The sequence below is a fragment of the Polypterus senegalus genome, chromosome 15, assembly GCF_016835505.1.
Source record: "Polypterus senegalus isolate Bchr_013 chromosome 15, ASM1683550v1, whole genome shotgun sequence".
Classification (NCBI taxonomy): Eukaryota; Metazoa; Chordata; class Cladistia; order Polypteriformes; family Polypteridae; genus Polypterus; species Polypterus senegalus.
The window spans coordinates 126,314,825-126,336,687 of NC_053168.1; the positions used below are offsets into that span (position 1 = coordinate 126,314,825).

Consider the following 21,863-nt stretch of genomic DNA (forward strand, 5'->3'; position numbering starts at 1 on the left):
GTCTCTTATATAGCGCCTTTGATCTAACCCAGCCACAGGGAATGCACAAACCAGTGTGTTTCTTCGTGCCAGTTCCAAGACCGGATAAATGGGGAGGGTTACGTCAGAAAGGGCATCCGGTGTAAAACTTTGGGAGAGGGACCAAGCTGGGAAAGATCTGCAGCAGGTTACGGTGATAAAGGATAACGATGGAAACAAACTCACAAGAGAGGAGGGTGTGTTGAGAAGATGGACAGAGTACTTTGAGAGGCTGATGAATGAAGAGAACAAGAGAGAAGAAGAGGTTGGATGATGTGGAGATAGTGAATCAGGAAGTGCAACGGATTAGCAAGGAGCAAGTAAGGACAGCTATGAAGAGGATGAAAAATGGAAAGGCCGTTGGTCCAGATGACATACGTGTGGAAGCATAGAGGTCTTTAGGAGAGATGACAATGGAGTTTTAATCCAGACTTTTTAATGGAATCTTGGAAAGTGAGCGGATGCCTGAGGAGTGAAGAAGAAGTGTACTGGTGGGCAGATATTTAAGAATAAGGGGGATGTGCAGGACTGCAGTAACTACAAGGGAATAAAACTGATGAGCCACAGCATGAAGTTATGGGAAAGAGTTGTGGAAACTCAGTTAAGAAGGGAGGTGATGATTAGTGAGCAGAAGGATGGTGTCATGTCAGCAAAGAGCACCAGAGTTGCATTGCGTCTTTGTGGACCTGGAGAAAGAATATGACAAGGTGCCTCGAGAGGAGTTGTGGTATTGTATGAGGAAGTCGGGAGTGGTAGAAAAGTACGTAAGAGTTGTACAGGTTATGTACAAAGGAAATGTTACCGTGGTGAGGTCTGCGGTAGGAGTGATGGAAGTGGGATTACATCAAGGATCGGCTCTGAGCCCTTTGTTATTTGCAATGGTGATGGACAGGTTGACAGATGAGATTAGACAGGAGTCCCCATGCACTGTGATGTTTGTTGTGATCTGTAGTGAGAGTTGGGCGCAGGCTGATATGCTCTAGAGAGGAGAAGAATGAAGGTCAGTAGGGACAAGACAGAATAAGAGGGAGGTCAGTGTAATGGTGAGGATGAGGGAGTAGAGTTGGTGAAGGTGGATGAGTTTAAATACTTGGGATCAACAGTACAGAGTAATGGGGAGTGTGGAAGAGAGGTAAAGAAGGGAGTGGAGGCAGGGTGGAGTGGGTGGAGAAGAGTGTCAGGAGTGATTTGTGACAGACGGGTATCAGCAAGAGTGAAAGGGAAGGTCTACAGAATGGTAGTGAGACCAGCTACGTAATATAAGCTGGAGACGGTGGCACAGAAGACAGAGCTGGAGGTGGCACAGTTAAAGATGCTAAGATTGGCAAAGGGTGTGACGAGGATGGACAGGATTAGAAATGAGAACATTAGAGGGTCAGCTCAAGTTGGATGGTTGGGAGACAAAGTCAGAGAGGTGAGATTGCGTTGGTATGGACATGTACAGAGGAGAGATGCTGGGTATAATGAGAGAAGGGTACTAAGGATAGAGCTGCCAGAGAAGAGGAAAAGAGAAACGCCTAAGAGAAGGTTTATGGATATGGTGAGAGAGGACATGCAGGTGATGGGGGTGACAGAGCAAGGTGATGAGGACAGAAAGATATGGAAGCAGATTATCCGCTGTGGCGACCTCTAACGGGAGCAGCCGAAAGAAGAAGAAGAAGAAGATATAGCACCTTTGATCTCTCTATTCCATAGTGCCTGATCTTGCTTGTAGATTGTTTCTGGTCAATGGTGGTCCTTGCCCTTAATTGAGTCAGTCTGTGTGGGCTTTGCATGTTTTGTCTCATGTCCTGTCTTTGATTGTTTTGTCTCCCTTTTTTGTTTTTTCCTAAGGACACCCCAAAAACTTCCAGGCTCCATGAGCTGTTCAAGTCCAAAGTGACAAGCGTGGGTTTGTGTTTATAAATAATCCTAAATGTAATCTTCTGTGTCTCACATGCAGGTTCAGATTATCTCTTCTCCATACTGGTGGGTTTACACACAGGCTTCAAGCAACATCCATCTTGAGGAAGACAAAGAGTGAGTATTGTCCATGAGGCCCTCAGAGTGGTCTAAGTCTGGTGCCACGGTGGCCCAATCCTTAAACAGAAAGGCAGCTCCTGTGCCATCCTGGGCTTCATGTCTCTCTGTCAGCTGTGATCGCTTTCAACACCAGGAACCGCTTCAGCCCTTTTTCTTATCGTCAGTCCGTTATTTCTCAGGCTCATCAGGTCTGAACATATTCAAAAAGAATTGTTTACTTCAATAAAATTTATAAAGCACCAGCCAAGAACAGCAGGGGACTGCACATCTGTTTCAGTCCAGAGCCACAGGTGGCATGGGAGACCCTGCATGACGGTGGACACTGCAGGACCAGCATTGTTTTACTGATCCATGGACCTTCCAGTTTTGCCTACTGTCACCATGTCCATGTTGGTTTTCTGCAGGTTCTCCCATTTCATGTCACATCCAACAGGTGTGTGTGTGTGTGTGTGTGTGCGTGTGTTACCTTAACTGACACCTGTGAGTGAGCTGACTGTGGATAAGTGGGCCAGCTGTGCCCAGGGTGGATTGGTATCCAGTCTGGTCTTTGTTTCTGCCTTGCGCCTGAGGCTGCTGACACTGGGGATCTCAGTGACCCTCCATGGGAATAAGTGGAAACCGAAAAGAGATGGATTGAAAAATGAACATAAAATAGAGGTACCCTGAAACTCATTAAAGACACCACCCTCTTCTCAAAGCACAGCAGGCAAGATGGCAGTGCCCTCATGTACACCAAGCTCAAACACAGTTAGAAGCACCGACCATCAGACCCTGCATGTTCTCAGGTTGGGAGAGGAAACAGAAAACATCTATCTATCTATCTATCTATCTATCTATCTATCTATCTATCTATCTATCTATCTATCTATCTATCTATCTATCTATCTATCTATCTATCTATCTATCTATCAGTTATATAGTGCCTTTCACTCTATCTATCTGTCTGTCTGTCTGTCTGTCTTGTCTGTCTTCTATAAAGAGTCTTTCATTTCTGTCTCTGATATAGCACCTTTGATCTCTCTATTCCATAGTACCTGGTCTTGCTTATAGATAGTTTCTGGTCAATGGTGGTCCTCGCCCTTAAATGAGTCGTTCTGTGTGGGCTTTGCATGTTTTGTCTCGTGTCCCGTATTTGAGTGTTTTGATTCCCTTTTTGTTTTTTCCTAAGGACACCCCAAACATTGCCAGGCTCCATGAGCTGTCCAAGTCCAAAGTGACAGCATGGGTTTGTGTTTCAGTGTGCCTTACAATGTGCTGGCATAAGGTTTTTTATACCCAGCTCCTGATGAGTGGCTCTGCCCAGATCAGTGCCAGCCACCCAGCACTCTGATTTAGATAAGAAGGTGAAAAAATGGATGGAGGACTAAATGATAAGGCAGCAAGTGAGGTGGCCAGGAAATGCGTGGACAGATACAAGTATTTAAAACAGTAAAGGGTGCATGTCACCTGAGGGGGACTGGACAGTTTCATAGCCAAGACAAGGGACAAATAATAAACCATTTCTTGGAAACTAGAAGAAGTCAGACGAGATCGAGCCCAACAAAGCCTGAAGTCCTCTCTGCTTAATTCCTCCCAAATAACATCAAGTTGGGTTTTGAAGGTCCTCATTAAAGCAAAACAATGTGGAGGGACCTGAAGGTGGCAGTTCACAGACGCTTCCCATCTAATCTGACGGAGCCTCAGAGAATCTGTTAGTAGTAAGAAGAGAAACTCTCCAAATCTAGGTGTGCAAAGCTTTCAGAGACTTGCCAAGAAGACTCAATGCTGTCAAAGGAGAGAGGAGAGATTTCAGTTTTTGATTTTTAATAAATTTGCACACCTTTCTGCAAACCTTTTGTCAATTTGTCATTATGGGCCATTGAGTGTAATTTGATGGGAATCAATGAAATTTATGACACAGTAAAATGTGTAGAAAGTGACTCTATGTTTTCTACATTGATATTAATTTGCTCTAGTGTTTGCGTTTATCCAAAGCGATTTACTGTCTTCAAGTAAATGACATTCAAATTTAATAATGACAAAAACAACATGTCACATATTGCAGGGAATACATTTGATATGTTATAGGAGCTGCCCACTCATCTGCCTTTTTTTGTTTGTTTTTACAGGTACTATTTTGAAATATTATTCCAAAAAACATTTAACTACTACTCAAACTCTTTAATGTTACAAATCTATCAAACGAAAAACTCCTTTACGCCACAGCAGACCAGAGAAGCCCAGAATGAAGTGCAAGTCATCGGCACCTACTACAGTTTCTTTAGTGAAGTGCAGGTCAGTTTACAATCCACTCTGCTCGTTTCACAGGAAGTCAGGGCCAAATTACACAAAAATGGACTTAAATGGACATAAAGAGAGTCACAGGAAGGGAAAGTTTTAGCCTCTAGACTTTGGCTTTTGCATTTGTAGAGCAAAAAAAAAAAATATATATATATATATATATACATACTGTGGGTGGGACAATTTTAGCATTAAACCAGCATACTGTGACCAAAATGAGTCGAGATAAAACAGTTAGGATGGCAAAGCCAAAATATCAGAATCAAAGACCTGCACTTGGGTCATCGACACGACGGTAGATGAAGCCATTCTGCATTATCAACATTGTCTTCATTTCTGGACGTTTTGTCAAACATTAGCACTTACTAAGGCGAGTACATTTTGAAGAAATTTCATTGCAGCAACTCCAAATCGTACTCAGAAGTTTGTATAACTACTCCCCCCCACCCACCCCCGCATGCCAGACAACATCCTAATGAGACGACGGATGGTGTCCTGGGGGATCTCCTCCCAGATCTGGACCAGAGCATCACTAGGCTCCTGGACAGGCTGAGGCATCAGATGGACTGAAACATAATGTCCCACCCAGAGGTGTTCTATTGGATTGAGGTCAGGCGAGTGAGTGTTAGCAGTCAATGGTATCAATTCCTTCATCCTCTTGACACATGTCACATTGTCATGCACCAGGAGGAACCAGCATAGGGTCTGACAATGGGTCCGAGGATTTCATCCCGATACCTAATGGCAGTCATGGTGCCCACCGTTGTCTAGCCTGTAGAGGTCTGTGCCTCTGTCCTTCCATGGATATGTCATGGATACCATCACTTACCCACCACCAAACCAGTCATGCTGAATGATGTTACAGGCAGCATAACGTTCTCCACTGCTTCTCCAGACCCTTTCACGTCTGTCACATGTGCTTAGGGTGAACCTGTGTAAAACACAGGGCTCCAATTCTGGTATTCTATGCCAAATGCCAATCAAGCTCCATGGTGTCCACTAGAGGACATCGGACCCTCATGAATTCTGTTTCTAATTGTTTGGTCAGAGACATTCACACCAGTGGCCTGCTGGAGGTCATTTTGTAGGCTCTGGCAGTCCTCATCCAACCAAACCCTGTAGGGTCCCAGGTATGACCACATATTGATGTGCCATCCTACCATGCAACCAAACTAGTCCAGGTATATGCTACCAGTAGTGATATTGACCGTAGCCAAATTCAAAACCAGTGACAAAACAGTTAGAAAAAATGTCAGTGGCCTCCCTCCACCTGTTAAACTGTTCTTTCCTGTTTTGGGGTTTGTCTCATTCTTGCCCCTCTGCTACTTCATTGACCAGCTCAATAGCCCAGAAGTCTCATTGACTTGCTGCAATACTCTAATTCAAAAGTGTTGCTTTAATTTATTTGAACAGTATTTCAATATATATATATATATATATATATACATTTAAGAATATGCTAAGTTGGGGGGGGGGTCAGATGGGGTTCAGACCCCTTTATGGTTATGAGTGGCAACATTAAGAATTTTTTAGACACAATTCTGAGGTAGCAAATCCAAAAAATAAAGCACCCATTCCAGACAAACATCTTCCTCTCGCCTTTAATTATAAACTAGTTGTTTAAAAAGCCCAGGCTCCTAGAAACCATGGATTCTGGCACTTCAGTCAATCAAGCAATCAATCAATTAATCAATCAATCAATTGCATCGTTTGTACATTAGCGGCTAAGCGAGGTTCTCTTTCCTCAGCAGTTTCATTTTACTGATCTTGCCTCTGTTGTCTATCAGCGGCTAAGAGAGTTTTTTTATCCTCTGAGGTTTCGTATTCGCGGTGGCAGTTTCACTTTGGTGACAAAGACGCTTTCATTGAGCTTCATGCTGTAGCCTCGCACATCCGGGCTGAACACACACACCCACACATCTCGACGTGTAGACATTTATATATAAGAAGATATATGCCTTCACGTCTGAGGTTCACCTTCCAGGCTCGTTGAAGGTAAGCACTACCACTCCAGCACATGAGGGGGCGCTGTCATTGACGGTATCGTCTTTTCTTTATACTACAGCCCTGAGAATTTGCCAAATGAAGGGCCACTGACTCCTCCCCTTCCAGTCCCTCCACTATAAAGCTGAGACGCTCCCGCCCCACTTGAGTACTGGTGACTCCACAGAGCCCTGATCCTCCCCGATTGTTTCTCTGATTTCTGTTGTTATTCTGCGGGCCATCGAGTGCTTGTCTATTTTTTTGGACACAGCAGATATTTAAAGGGGGGACACAGTTGGTGCCTCAACATTTCCTCTGTGACCCGTGTGTTGCCTCATCAACGACATTAAATTAATATTTCTGTTTTATTCTGCCTTTCAGGAATTCTGCTTAAACAACTGGACCACACAAACCCCAATACAGGAAGTCCAGGAGATTGTTGTGGAGAGCCCCTGCGTCAGCTCGGGTGACTGTACGGCCATGCAGTTCAGCCTTCTCTATAACAATGAAGCAACAGGTACGTGGGCACCGATGATGGTACAGTTTTTGAGCTCATAACAAATGTCTTGGGTTTCTGCCATGACTAAGCCTGCGGATTTTGGCCAATGTTTTAAACCTCAAATGTCTCTTTACATTTTTGTGCAATAGACATTGTCTGATTGCAAATGTAAAACACTGAATGATTTTAACTAATAGATAAAGGACAACTTTATTGCTTTTTGGTCATATCAGTAACTGAATGTACAGAGTTATCTGACACCAATCGGCACTGTGTGAAAAAGTAATTGCCCCCCAAATGTAATGTTCAGCTGCAATGACTGCAACCAAACATTCCTCCAAATCAAGATCAGACCTTCATGTGGTGTAGAGGTTGCAATGGCTGAACAGCATTAGGGTCCAAGTATTTGACATTACTGATTTAAGAGGAACTTCAACGTGATGTTCATCTTCATTATCATAGAAGTAAATCTTAATGTAGAAAGCACAGTGTGCCAGTATGTTCAAATCAATGAAAGGATTTATAATGTGCTTTGTCTGTGAAAAACTGCAGAACCCATTGCTGTTGGCGCTTCGAGTGATGAGGTTGCGATGGCTTTAAACGCTCTGCCCTCCATCCAGAATGACACTGTTAGCGTGATGAAGACGGACAGCACCAATGGCTTCGTTTACACAGTAACGTTTAATTCAAACCCGAGGTAACGGAACGTCTCTCCTCATTTTTAGTTTCCATATTGTGTCATGTCTACTGATCATTACTCTCTCTGTTCTTTCCCAGTTCCATTTCGTTTAAGTTTGTTCCTCTCTTTCATTTTTTCTTTGCAGGAGATTTTGATGTTCTACAGTACGACACAGATGGAAATGACATCAACATCGAGATTTCTGAAATAACCAAAGGAAGTCCCAAATTTGACACGTTTACATTGATGTGGAATGGCGTCTCCTCCAGTCCGCTGTCAGTCACTGCGACCCCTGATGAGGTTGTGTGCTCCATTTTGTCTTTTGATATACAGGAGGTTGGATAAGTGAGCAGAGTTGCTTATTTGTTTCAACTGTCAGGTAGATTTTAGCTTTGGCATCTTATTTTCCAAGAGAGTGGCACTTTGGCATGAAAATTCAGGTAGGGCCACACCTGTACTAACCTCTGTGTATTCTGAAAAAATAAGAAATAAATGTTTGGGCTTCCAGGGGACACCCTTTTGAATGGTCAGGTGGTTAAATGAAGGAGTGAGCCAACTAAACGACACTGCTCCATAATGTCCGGAGAGCAGCTCAGGTTGAAGAAGAAAAGTGTCAGGAATGTCCTGTCTGGTCCAGGTTCCTATAGCTATGGAAGATTAAGAGATTGTTGCTAGTCTTCCGGATTGTTCTGTTCCATTTTATTGGGGATGGAAGCCCTGTTAGTGATGGTGTCACATCCAACACCTTCCCATACTTTCCTTATTTTAAGACACAGACTCCTCATTGAGACACTCCCTATGTTCGCGTGTGTGACAGTGACCCGACTTGTTTTGCTTTTATGTGAACTTACCTAGCTGATCGAGTCCTCCATGTCCTCTGGAGCAGGCACGTTCAGGCACCTTTCATGTCACACAAAAGTCAACCAAACAATGGGATGCTGCTGCTCGGCTGGTGTTGATTGGCAACAGATTGTTGTGATGTCCTCTGACATTGTCATCTACTAATGAAACACAGCATTAGAAGTCAAAACACTACGTAAAGTGAGAACTTCACAAACATCAAGTTTAGAGTTCCAAGGCTTTGAGATGAAAAACTATAAGCCACCATAACACAGACAGGAAACTCCGACGACACACAGAGTGGAGCTAACTGTCACGTGGCTGTGATGAGACAAAGTCTCTGCGTTTACTGAGAGACGATAATAATGTGTGCCGGTGCCAAGCAAAAGGGCAAAACGGGCAGCTGAAAACGTCTACCAAATCCACCAAATGAGGCACCAGGGCAAACATAAAACCAAAGACAACGGCAAAGAAACAATCAAGTGAAACACACCTCGCACGTGAACTACTTAGAATCAGAAATTCAAGGCTACTCTACTCTTTTTACACAATCATAGAATAATCTCGACTCACACCAGGGTTGCATTTGTACCGGAACTTCCAATTTCAACCACGGTCACATGATGCATAATTGGCATCACATAAATAATAAATGGGACACATAAAATAAATTCAAATCATTCCCAAATGAGTTCCAAGCAATAAAAACTTCAACAAGTAATTTGTATAATCAATGTGAAAAAAAAAAAGATTTTCTACAAATAATAACAATTTTCTTTCAAAAAAAAAGCATCAGACTGCTGATTTATCTTCCATATTGTGGCAGGGGTACACGTAGGCTTCTCTGGTGGTGTTTCCAAACTTACTACGAGTCTCATCAGTTTTCAGGGAGTGAAAATCAAAAGCCAGCATAATTTCTTATGAGCAACATATTCCTTATATTGATCTCTGTTTAATTTGTCTTTTTAAATTCTCACTGTAGCTTCCATTATGGCAGCAAATGGGTCTGAACTTCCATCCCTCTTCTGTGGAGTGTGCTGCAAGGCTAAACTGGAAGCACAAACGTTGTAAAGAAGTACTCGGGGTTAACCATTTTTACATAGAATTACAAACTCAAGCGATACTCTGGGTTAACATCAAGGAGATTAAAGAATGTTAAGTTATAATTTACAAACCCCGTTTATCACATTCATTGTCTTGATGGTTGGAGATCGACCAGCAATAGGCCAAAGTTACAATACTAAGAGAGGTCAAGCAAATAATGTGGGTGTTATGTGTCTTTTTAAAGGTGAGAAAAGAAATTTATGACATGGCTGGCACCAAATGTCCAAGGAGCATAAATGGGTACACTGAAGGAGGATCTGTAAAGTACTTTCAAGATTTTGAAACAGACTATAATTCGGTAAGTAGTCAAATCAGACTGATTCATTTTAACCACCACATTCATGAAATATAAAATTATTATTTTTTTTTTTACATTGCGGTGTGATGTCAGAGCTGCACTCCTACATGCAGTAGGTCTGATCCAAATGTGTAGGCCTCGCCACTCCAAAGCAGCCTAGTCCCAAAATCAAGATGCAGGCGTAGGGCCTGCACAGGCTCAACAATAATCACAAAGGGGAGAGAGCAGGAACGCTGGGAACAAACTTTCTTTATTATTTAAATCTGTATCAATAGTTCAAGAAATACACAAAAATGAGCAGAGGCAGGAGAAAGGAAAAAGAAAACAAGTTAAAAATATATATTTTTTGCACAAAAGGCAAACCCAATAGTGAAAAAATTCAAAAGCCATCCCATTAATCGAAACACAGAAGTCAATACACCAGGAAATTGAGGCACAAATGCAAACCTGAATGCCAAAGACAAGGAGATAAACACAATAGCAAAGCTGCTGGCTCAATAACAGGTGGCCCTGTCCCCCTGGTTCAACTTAAAGGCCTACTAAACATCCCGTTAGCATAACTTTATAATATTTAATAGATAAACAACACAATATGCATGTGATTCATGACAAAATGATAAAAATGGTAACATGCTTCTCCTCTGAAGGCCACAATGCTCTGAAGAACAAATCAAAAAGGCTCTCCTGCTCATTAGCAGAGGCGGCATAATCCAAAAAATTACACAAGAACTTGGATAAGTTACAATGACATGTAGTAGATCATTTAGGTGAGGAATGACACAAATTAGCTATTTAAAGTCCAAAAGAAGTTTTGTTTGTAAATTGTATTTACTATTTACTTGTGTGACATTGTGTGACCTGACTGTGTTACGTGTGATTGTGTTATCTGTAATTGTAAGAAGACCATTATAATATGTCAGCTTACTAAACTCTGAAAATATGTCTTTTTAGTATTGGTCCTATTCTCAGGTGTCTGACAGAGAGGCCTTCTGCGGCCATTTCAGTGCTTTGAGCCCCGGGATCTTATTTGATCAGAATCAAGTGACCAGCACTGGGCAAAAATATGGGCAAATCTCACTAAATACTCATAATAAGGTAAGTCTTTGGATTATCCGAGAAGCAAAAAAAAATTACTACGTTTACTGTTTAATAACTGCACCCTGTAAGAAGGTTTGCTAGCTTGGGTATTAAAATCAACATGCATTACTGTTAATGCCTGTTATTAATAATCATATTAATATTCATCTGGAACTGTGATTTTGTATGACTTGTTTTCTTTAATGTTTTGTTATGATTGTCAATGGACTGAGTTTTTAATGTTTGTCTCCTCATTGTCACCTGGCCAGAGTTCAACAGTAAATTAATGGATGAATAACGCTAGGCGCCATTTATGTCAATCAGTTTCAAACTGCTTTGTTTTCTTGTGTTTAAACTTTCAAATCTATCTATCTATCTATCTATCTATCTATCTATCTATCTATCTATCTATCTATCTATCTATCTATCTATCTATCTATCTATCTATCTATCTATCTATCTAATCCTGCCAACTACACTAAAGTGTCTATCTATCTATCTATCTATCTATCTATCTATCTATCTATCTATCTATCTATCTATCTATCTATCTATCTATCTTATACCACACCAGGTACTGGACAGTAATGCAATAGCCAGCAGTTACTGTCTTGATTCTGATTTTGATGCCAGTGTTTTGTTCTTCCAGTTTTGACTTTTGCATGTATTTTTTTTTTTCAAAACTTTGTAGCAGGAAAACGTTTTGTTTGCCTATCATTTACAATCTTTTTTTGGTTCTGACCTCTGCTTGTCCCTCATTATGAGTCTGCCTGATGTGGCAACTTCTGATCTCCTCGCTCTTCCAAGTAATTCCTGTAGACGCTGCCTCCACAGTTTCATTCTGTATGTGTGATATGGCTATACAGCTATGGAATCACCCATCTAATGGTTTCCTAAAACTATTTAACCCAAAATTGCCATCAAGGGAGCCTAACCCTCTCCGCATTACAGTAGGTGAGGGGCAGGAGTCAACAATGGGTGGGATGCCACCACCTCTACAGGACTTACTCAGCTCATTGCTTGGAATTCACTTGTAAATGTTAACGCAATATTAATGTTAATGCGTTAATGAGTTGTAGTCATCCGCTGAAGAATCGTACTGAATACCCACAATGGCTCGTTCCTAATCGTCCTTTTCTGTGATGTTTTAGCTGTGCTTTGCATACAAAGGATTTCTAAAAAGCTCCATCGGCCTGAGCTTCTCGGTTGTTAAGAAGAAGCAGACAAACAGCTATCAGAACCAGTTTGACGTTGGAATCGTTCAAGCAGACGAGTAAGTATTTGATTCACTATTTACAGGTAGGGGCGGCACGGTGGTGCAGTGGGTAGCGCTGCTGCCTCGTAGTTAGGAGACCCGGGTTCGCTTCCCGGGTCCTCCCTGCGTGGAGTTTGCATGTTCTCCCCGTGTCTGCGTGGGCTTCCTCCCACAGTCCAAAGACATGCAGGTTAGGTGGATTGGTGATTCTAAATTGGCCCTTGTGTGTGTGTGTGGGTGTGTTTGTGTGTGTCCTGCAGTGGGTTGGCACCCTGCCCAGGATTGGTTCCTGCCTTGTGCCCTGTGTTGGCTGGGATTGACTCCAGCAGACCCCCGTGACCCTGTATTCGGATTCAGCGGGTTAGAAAATGGATGGATGTTTACAGGTATTGCTTTAAATTGCTAGAGAAGACTTTAACAGATTCCACATTTATTGAAACCGTTACACACTGTAGAGTGAAGGAAGAGGACAAAACCTCCTAGTCCTGAAGTGAACAGGCTGCTCGAGCTCTCAAAGGCATTGATAAACATGATCCTGTACTTGGCATTGTCACCTCATTCAGGGTGGCAGAACTGGGAGGAAAGCAGGAAGCAGCCCTGGATTAGGAGCTAGCCCACTTTCACACACGCAAAGGGCTAAGTCAGAGTGAGCCGTTCAACGAATTTCGGGAAAAGGGAGTGAGTAGGTCTGGGCCTGGAGGGATACCCAGGTTCTCATCTTTCTTTGCCAGGCTAAGGGGTACGAGATATGGAGGCAATGGTGACCTTAGGCCACTTAAAGTCCACCCTATAGTGTCGGTTACCATTGTCTCACAGACTGGTATTTAACACCCTTAACCCTGCTTAGCCTTTCAATGAAAATGCTATTGTGACACGGCACCCATCTCAGTGAGTTGCATACGTGAGGACACTTTGTGATACCAACGGTAGTGCATGAAACAGAGAAGTCAGGAAGCACTTTGTTACACACATGACATCAAGTCACTCGAGTCAGCTCAGGCCAGTTCAATTTATCAAATTATTCCTTGGGTGGCAAAGTGATTAGTGCCACTGCCATCTGCATCCATCATCTTTGGCTCAAAACTGTCTGCTTGTTCTCTAAATCTGCAAAATTCCTAAAATTCAGTTTTGGCTTTGTCTTTCTGGTGTGTCCAGTCTTCCTGGATGAGAGAAAAAATTAATTTAAGTGATGTCAACTGTGGTGACAAATCACAAGGTAACTGTGAGCTGATGAATGAAGAGCTTTACTGGAGAAGTGCATCAGACCCCATGGCAGTCGCAATCACCTCTCCGATCAATTGATGGACTGGACACCAAACTTTTTATAACCTGAAGGATTTTTCTAAAATTCAAGAAAAAAAAAACAGACTTCCCTTAAATAATTTGGACGATCCCGAGATGTTGCTTCAGTCGTGGTCTCGTGAGAATGCAGACCCAGTTACTGTGACATTCTGGCATGGCAGAGACCTAAATGGTGTTGCAGTTGCTGGAAAAGAGTTTATTAAATTCATACCATCCCTTAACACTTTGCTTTCCTTAATGTGACTTAATTTTTGACACATTTCTAATATCAACTGTCAGGTTGTGAGGCCTACACGGCTTGTAGTTATGGAGAAGCCAAACAAAGTGTTGCTGTTTTTCCTCCACCTACCATAACAAGATAGGAAGAACATGAAGGGTCTGTAGACTTTTTCTATACAGGTGCCATTTCTACTGATTAGATATTAATACGTGTGTGTGTGTGTTTTCTTTTTTGTCATTACAGATGGCAGTACACTTGCATTGATATGCTGCAACTTTTAATGTCTTCTTACCCTGGGACTGATTATAATGTTCAGCAAATTACACTCAACCGGCTGAGTCCAAATCAGGATTATTTAATTGACACCATCTACATCGGCAGCGACTACACAGTAACTAATATGCAAGGTAATATTTTTTTCTTTGATTACCTTTATATTTTCACTTTTTCTTTAACATTACTGCCCAGTATAACAGCTTTAATGGATGTGTCCCAATTTTCACTTCTAAAACTATCCTGTATCTCATACCTGATGACAGCTCATCTATAATTGTATTCTTTATTGTACTTTTACAATGCTGCTGCTGGAGTATGTGAATTTCCCCTTGGGATTAATAAAGTATCTATCTATCTATCTATCTATCTATCTATCTATCTATCTATCTATCTATCTATCTATCTATCTATCTATCTATCTATCTATCTATCATATAGTGCCTTTCACTCATCTATCTATCTATCTATCTATCTATCTATCTATCTATCTATCTATCTATCTATCTATCTATCTATCTATCTATCTATCTATCTATCTATCTATCTATCTATCTATACACATAGTTGCACATTTAATAGTACAAAAGCCACTAATACTTGAAGTATAAATGCGAGTTTCGCTTTGAAAATGATTCTTCATGATACTGATGATGATATCGAGGGGCTCAGCCACTGCATCACACACTATATGAACTTCTGTGTCGACACTGTGAGACCCTCAAAGGCAGCACGTTGTTTTCCATACAGCCAGCCCTGGATTTCTAAAAAGTTAGAAGGTCTCCTAAATGATAAAAAGAGAAGATTCAAATCTGGTGTCAAAAAGTCATGAAGGACGCCCAGCAAGTGCTGAAGAAAAAGCTGAGTGAAGTAAAGGAAGCTCACTCATTTGGAATAACATGAAGGATATACAGTAAGTAAGGGATGGACTCAAGTAATCCAGGGTTCCGCTGCTAGAAGGGTAACAAAGCTAATGCCCTGAATCAGTTCTTTAATAGATTTGCCCTCTCACTGCCACCTTCTCCTCACACCATCCCTACTACATCAACAATGTCTACCAGGCCATTGATGAGTCCATCTTTGAGCATCAGAGACAACTGAGGAAGCTTCACACAGGAAAACCTGCAGGACAAAACTGAGTCAGTCCACGAGTTCTTGTGGCCTGTGCTGACCAACTTTGTGGTGTCCTCTGTCACCGGTTCAGTCTGTCATTACAGCTGCAAAAAAAGTGCCACTACTATGGAAAACACCCTATTGTTCCTGCTCCAAAGACGTTAGGCACCTCTTCACTTAATGACTACAGACCAGTGCCACTCACGTCTCACATCATCAAGACCTTTGAGAGGCTGCTCCTGGACTTTAAGAGTCCTCTTGTGGTAGCCCACCTAAACCCACCTGTCAGAAAAACACTGGTATGGAGGGTGCATTTATGTATCTGCTCCACAAGGCGTATTCCCACCAGAAGAAAGCTGCCAGCACTGTAAAGATTATCATTCATTGATTCATTCATTTTCTACCGCTTATCTAAGATCAGATCACGAGGGCAGCCTTTAAATTCTGTTGACCAACACTTTGTCCTGGCAGGGATGTTTGAGTGCACATTGGCTGCTGGCCACTCCTGCGTTGAAGGGTCATGTCCATGTCTCCTGTAGCATCTTGTTGAAGGGGCTGCACAAGTTATCGGTTTCCCAGGCCACTGCTTTATGCCATTCAGCTCTTAGATTTATGGAGTGTTGGCTGTGGAGGTGCATTTGCCATTGAGCTCCTTCAAGATGGGCATTACACTCCTCCTATGTTTGTGAATTTCAAGGTCAGGATAGAAAGGTGCAGCTAAGGGTCTGAGGGCAAATTGTGAGGGAAATCAAAGAGGGACACCTCTGCTCAGACTGTGGTCTTCTCCACATGTAAATGGTGCACAGCTGAAGGTGATGCAGTTGCATCCAAGAAGAAGTTCCTTTAAATATGAGATCAGGGTCTGGCTCCCAGGAAAATGGTGGAGTCCCTGTAGATAAGGTGTGATCAGTCATGCCAAGTGGACAAGTTTGCGGGCATGAACAGTAAGGACCATGACACTGACCGACATATTCATTGTACAAGTCCTCAGATTATGGCTTCAGTTACATTCCAAACTGTTTATGGACAATGGTTACGACCTTTGGGTGGTGACCAAAAGAACAAAGTGAGAGCAGACAAAATGGGGTCCGTGAACTCTTTTTCCATGATAAACTGGAGTGTTCAGCAATGCAGGTGATTGTGAGGTGCAATAAGTTACATCTCTCGTAACATCTCAGGACATCCACAGCGGAATCAGATTTCATTTAATGAATATGAGGAGGAATGCCAGAGAAGCGAGTCGCTATTCGTATTTCACTGTTGTCCATTGCTGATTACATGTCGACTGTATGGTTTTTATCATTTCTCTTTCAGACCTAAACCTGAGGCGCTCAGCTCTCATCGGAAGAGGAATCTTTCTGCAGGATTTTTCCGTAATTAAGAAGCAAGGCACACAGACTTCAGGGAGCTGTTACAGTGTCACCCTATTTCCAACGAACTGTGGATATGACTTGCCCTTGCTTGGAATTAGATTTGCCCAGGTGAATTGCAATAATCATTGCTTGTGTTGAAAGGGAAATCATATCATAAAAATTGTGAATTGAAGTGACTCAAAGATATTTGATTCTCAACAGCACAGCCTCAAGTTAGGGTAAAAGAAACGCAAATATATTATTTCTTAAACTGTAGAGATATTCCACATCCGGCCATTTTGGTCAGAGTCAGCACGTGTTTGAGCAGAAAGTATAGCGCCTTCACTGAGTGCAGACCCAGAGCACTGTAGCAAGTTGACAGATTTTACAAATCACGTAACCTACACACATAAAAATACACCTCAGTTGAGACACAATACAACACAGCAACTTCAAACTGACTTACATAAATTGATCAATGGAAGAAACTTTCTCATATCTAGATATGCACAGCATCTTTCATTATCTGAGGTATATAGTGCCTTTTGTTATCTGTCTATTATGAGGGAGAAGCATATACACTCACAATTAGAACATTAGAATAATCTGGACAACATCAGGCCATTCAGCCCAGAACAGTTTACCAGTCCTGTCCACTTCATTCTTCCAAAATAACATCAGGTTGAGTTTTGAAGGTCCCTAAAGGCCTGCTGTCCACCACACCACTTGCTCACTTATTCCAAGTGTCTGTGAAGAAACACTTCCTAATGTTTGTGTGAAATTTATTCTTCACAAGTTTCACACTGTGTCTCTGTGTTCTCGATGAACTCTGTTTAAAGTCGCCGACTCGATCCACTGGACTCGCTCCCTCATGATTATGAACACTTCAGTCAGGTCTCCTCTTAATCTCCTTTACCTAAAACTGTAAAGGCTCAGCTCTTTTAATCTTTCCTCATCACTCATCCCCTGTAGCCCTGAATCAGCCTAGTCGCTCTTCTCTGGACCTTCTCTTGTGCTGCTATGTCCTTTTTGTAGCCTGGAGACCCAAACTGCACACAGGACTCCAGATGAGGCCTCACCAGTGTGTTATAAAGTTTGAGCAGAACCTCCTGTGACTTGTACTCCACACATCAAGGCGCTATATAACCTGACATTCTGTTAGCCTTCTTAATGACTTCTGATCACTGTCGGGAACTTGATAGCTTAGAGTCCACTATGACTCCTAAATCCTTTTCATAAGGTAGACCGCACATTGTGTATTCAAACCTCACATTTTTACTTCCTATATACAATTCAATACATTTACTGACATTAAACTTCATCTGCCACAAATCTGCCCAATTCTGTATGTTATCCAAGTCCTTCTGTGATGATGTAACGGATTCCAAATGATCTGATAATCCACCTATCTTGGTATCATCTGCAAAAGAATGACAACCGAGCAACAAACGGTCATCGCTATAAAGGATCCATATACTGTACGTCTTTGCTTACCTGTCAGTATATAAGGAGTGACCTGGCGTTTTCAAATCATAAGACAAGGAAAGCCTAACTAAAGTGCACGCATACTTCTTCTCCACTGTGCTGTGTGGGTTACTTCAGGAATTTGATTAAAGATGAGGAAACCATATGAAAGAATAAGCGTTACATTAACAGATCCATTGAGAAACATTGAGTCAGATTTATTTTGGCGACAGGTTCTGTCAATGATTTTACATTAATATTATTAACACGGCCAGCTGACAGTGGAGGAGAAGAAAATTAAAACTCCAATCAGCAAGGGCAAAATAAAGAAAACAAATAAGTCTCGTCAGAGTCATGGTGACCTTGGCCAACTGCCTGTCCATCTCCTCCTGGTCATAAAAGCAAATGTAGTAAAAAAAAATCAAACAGGTTACATCTCAGGACACCAAAACCCACCTTCATGTATCTCGTACACCTCAATTAATTTTTCATCTCCGTTTAGACCATATCAACATGTGTTTATTATCAGTGGCCTGAAGGGGGAAGTCTTGGGCAAACCCTAAGCCCAGGTGAAGCCAGGGGACCATCTAGCTGCAGTATAGGCCACCCTGGGCAGTTCAGAGTCACCCGCTGGCCTGACTGCACAACGTTTGGACTGGCAGATCAAGGTGGGGTTGGTTACCCAGCCGTCTGTTTTTACACTCCCACCTTTTATAAATGGATACCAGTCATTGAAGAGTTTTCTTTATACTCACCTGTGACAGAGAAAAGAGTTTTGTACTTTTCACAAATATATACGTAAAGCTTTCTCTTGTTCCTCTTCTCTTAAAGAATATTTCAGGTGATGGTGAGAATGAAGTTGTCTATCAAGGGTCCAACTGGAATAACCTGACTACATTCACGGTGAAAAGAGTCCAGGCGGCGTCATCTCCAATCATGGGCTCCTTTGGTGTCAGCATCTATGGACAAAAAATTAACAGTAAGTTGAAAAATTCTGGCATTAGCTTCTCCAGTGGCGCAGGCAAGTCTACTATATAATAAAACACTGAGGTCTGTGTGTGTGTGTGTGTGTATGTGTGTGTGTGTAGATGTCTTGTCCCTGGAAGGAATCTGATTAGCCAGTTTGGCTTCAGTGTGATTGACCAGTTTAGCTTTGGTGATGCAAATGAAAGAGGAAGCGCGAGAAGGAGAAGGAGGGGAATTGACAGAGGAGGCACGCTGAGAGTCGCCTTCATAGACAGGAAATATAAAAGTAAATGGGAGGCGAACAAGACGCCTTGAAATGACAGAGACTGAGAATCAAGCTTAATGGGAACGCACTCAAGAGAAGAAGAGACACACGAGGATAAGGGAAAAGTGCTAAAGATACACCATGGACACGTGGCATCAGATGTTTTTTAAATGTATTCTATTACCTGTCTTTGAAAGGTAACTTGGCTAGTCGAATACTGTATATAACACAATGGAGACTCCTCAATGCAAATGAGCGATAGATAGATAGATAGATAGATAGATAGATAGATAGATAGATAGATAGATAGATAGATAGATAGATAGATAGATAGATAGAGTGAAAGGCACTATATAATAGATAGATAGATAGATAAGAAATGAATTATATAACAAGTAGACAGAAACAAAATCTAAGGCACTATATAACAATTACAGATGAGAAAGGCGCTATATAACATTTATTGTGTTTCTCGTCTTTTCTTTCATAGATCTCCCAGTGAACATTTCAGCTGCCAATCTGAAGTACGCCCTGGAGCGCATCCCAGGTATGGGACAATTAGATATCTCAAGATGGGGCGACTGTCGAGGGTACTGGGTGGAGAGTGACTTGGCTGAGTGCTCCTGGTAACCAACCTGTCCTCCAGGTATTTATTTCATTTACTTTCTGTATTTCAAGCCAAGCAGTTCTCTTAATAATTAGTTTCCCAGTGATGCACGTTAAGCTCACATACCAATAGTTTTGGTTATCATCTTGCTTCCTCATAGAGTTCATAGAATTAGTTAGGTCATCACGAGTATAAAGTGTCTGATCCAATTTGTTCCTTTTCAGATTAACAGCACCTCAGTCATTGGGAAGAACGCCAATCTGTACGTTTATACTGAAAGAGATGGAGGCTTATTTAAAGCAGAATATTTTAGGAGATTTCTTCCGTGTGCCTCAGCAAAAGCCTCAGGTATAATGTTTCATAGTAAAACTGGTCATTGAATATACTGTATATACAGTAGCAGGATACTAAATACTGTACTGTAAACTACTACTTATTGTACTGTGCTGTATACTGCGTTTTTAAAACAGGTGGGCCTGCAACCTCTTAACTATTACTCACTTGGCTCTATTCTGGGATACACTGTGGCCATCTCTAACTTTAAATTGAATGAATTGTATCTGAGAATGGATGGTATTGTCTTTCAGAGTCTTCCTTGTATGCACCACATATCCCTTTTTAAGGAGCAAACTTCTTTGAGAAGTCTAATTCAATTCTTCCTCTCCTCCAGATCCTCCTCCTCATTTTCCTGCCCCATATTTCATTCTTGGTCTTCCCTTCAGTCAACTCCAGAATTTCAGCCCCCTTCTCCTCACTTCTCCAAGCCACTTGTCCTTACCATCCCATCCCAGCTACTTTGTTGACCTGACCTGTTTTTTATTTATCTGAATGAAACTCTGAAAATGTGGTTTGACGTTACTTGAATCTCAAGGTGGCACCCAACTTACTTGATTGCATTTCTTCTCGTCAGGTTCAAGTTTATATCAATAACATCATCTCTATGTGTTCGGGTAATTGTTCTTATCAATGGGATCCACTGAAGACTCCGGTTATATCTGGAATAAGCCCCATGACAGGTACTTGTCTTAATTGGTTGTCAGGGGGGCAGATGGTGCTTGCACCACCAATGGACTTTGATGCTGATCTACACTCTGCTCTGTTAGACACATACACTTGGCACAGAAAGAGAGCCACTGGCTGTCCAGTCTGGACCATCCAGGAAAAGTAACGGGCCCCCTTCTTTAGGGTCTTAGGGTTTAGCCTGGATGACCACTCCCTGGTAGCCCCCATTCAAGACAGTTACCAGATGTTTGTGCAAAATTCCATAATACAAATGTGAAGACATCTCAGATTCAGTACACAATGTACCCCCTGACCCCTATCTCCAAATCACATGATGTTCTCACCAGCACATTTGTGCCTTGCCTGAGTATGATGTATAATGCCTTTCATTATCTACCTATGCACTTCAGAAGAGGTCATCTACCTGAAGCTAAGCCTGTTCAGGCCCAGCCAGTACTTGGATGGGAGACCAACCAGGAAAAGCTTTGGTTGCTACTGGAAGAGCTGTTGGTGAGACCATCTCACCCTGTAGACTGTGTGTGGATCGCAACACCCCAGTGCAGTGACTGGGAGACTGTGCTGTGAAAATGGTGCTGTCCTTCAGAAGAGATGTAAAACTAATGTTCTGACTCCCTGTTGTCATAAAAGATCCCTGGATCTCCTTCATAAAGAGTAGGCTATCTTGGCTAAATTGCCCACCAAGGCCTATTCATTCTACCACCCTAATCATCCCCTGTCTCAAACTGGATAACTGTCTCTCGTCACTCCACTAGCTAGCAGCTAATGTGTGGTGAGCACACTGGCAGAAAGATGGCTGCTGCCACATCATCCATGTGGGTGCTATAGTGGTGGTTGAAGTGACTCCCTATGTCATCTAAGCTATCTTCTATCTATCTATCTATCTATCTATCGTCTCATTTATTACATTTTTATGTTTTCTTTCAGGATTTTCAGCATCAGATACCATTCTGACGGTGACAGGTTCCAAGTTTACAAGTCAATCAGCCAATGGGAAGCCATCTGTTTCTGTTGGCAGCCGTGCCTGTGTCATTGTCACTTTAAGTGGTAAGTAGGTGCTTGAATATCCCATAATTCACCTGATGCTGTACTCTGCTTGACTCTCTGTCTGAAATGGAAATGAATGGATGAAGACCTGGCAGGTTGAATGATTTGGTGAGGCTAATAAAGGCATTGGGTCAACAGTCACAACTTTGGTGTTGTTCATCATCCTATTAGGAAATTGG

The 21,863-nt window shown here is 42.0% G+C and overlaps 1 protein-coding gene across 1 annotated transcript in view; it reads left to right on the forward strand.

Annotated features, from left to right (window-relative positions):
* Positions 1-21,863, forward strand: part of LOC120515531 (fibrocystin-L-like) — a 146,851-nt gene that overhangs the window by 26,603 nt on the left and 98,385 nt on the right. Inside the window, 17 exon segments of the mRNA XM_039736592.1 lie at positions 1,961-2,037; positions 4,149-4,314; positions 6,685-6,820; positions 7,355-7,499; positions 7,580-7,781; positions 9,610-9,723; positions 10,675-10,818; positions 11,952-12,073; positions 13,821-13,984; positions 16,278-16,444; positions 18,611-18,758; positions 19,501-19,604; positions 19,606-19,656; positions 19,842-19,913; positions 19,915-19,965; positions 20,528-20,633; positions 21,565-21,684. Of these exon segments, the coding sequence (XP_039592526.1) occupies positions 1,961-2,037; positions 4,149-4,314; positions 6,685-6,820; positions 7,355-7,499; positions 7,580-7,781; positions 9,610-9,723; positions 10,675-10,818; positions 11,952-12,073; positions 13,821-13,984; positions 16,278-16,444; positions 18,611-18,758; positions 19,501-19,604; positions 19,606-19,656; positions 19,842-19,913; positions 19,915-19,965; positions 20,528-20,633; positions 21,565-21,684 (2,089 nt within the window).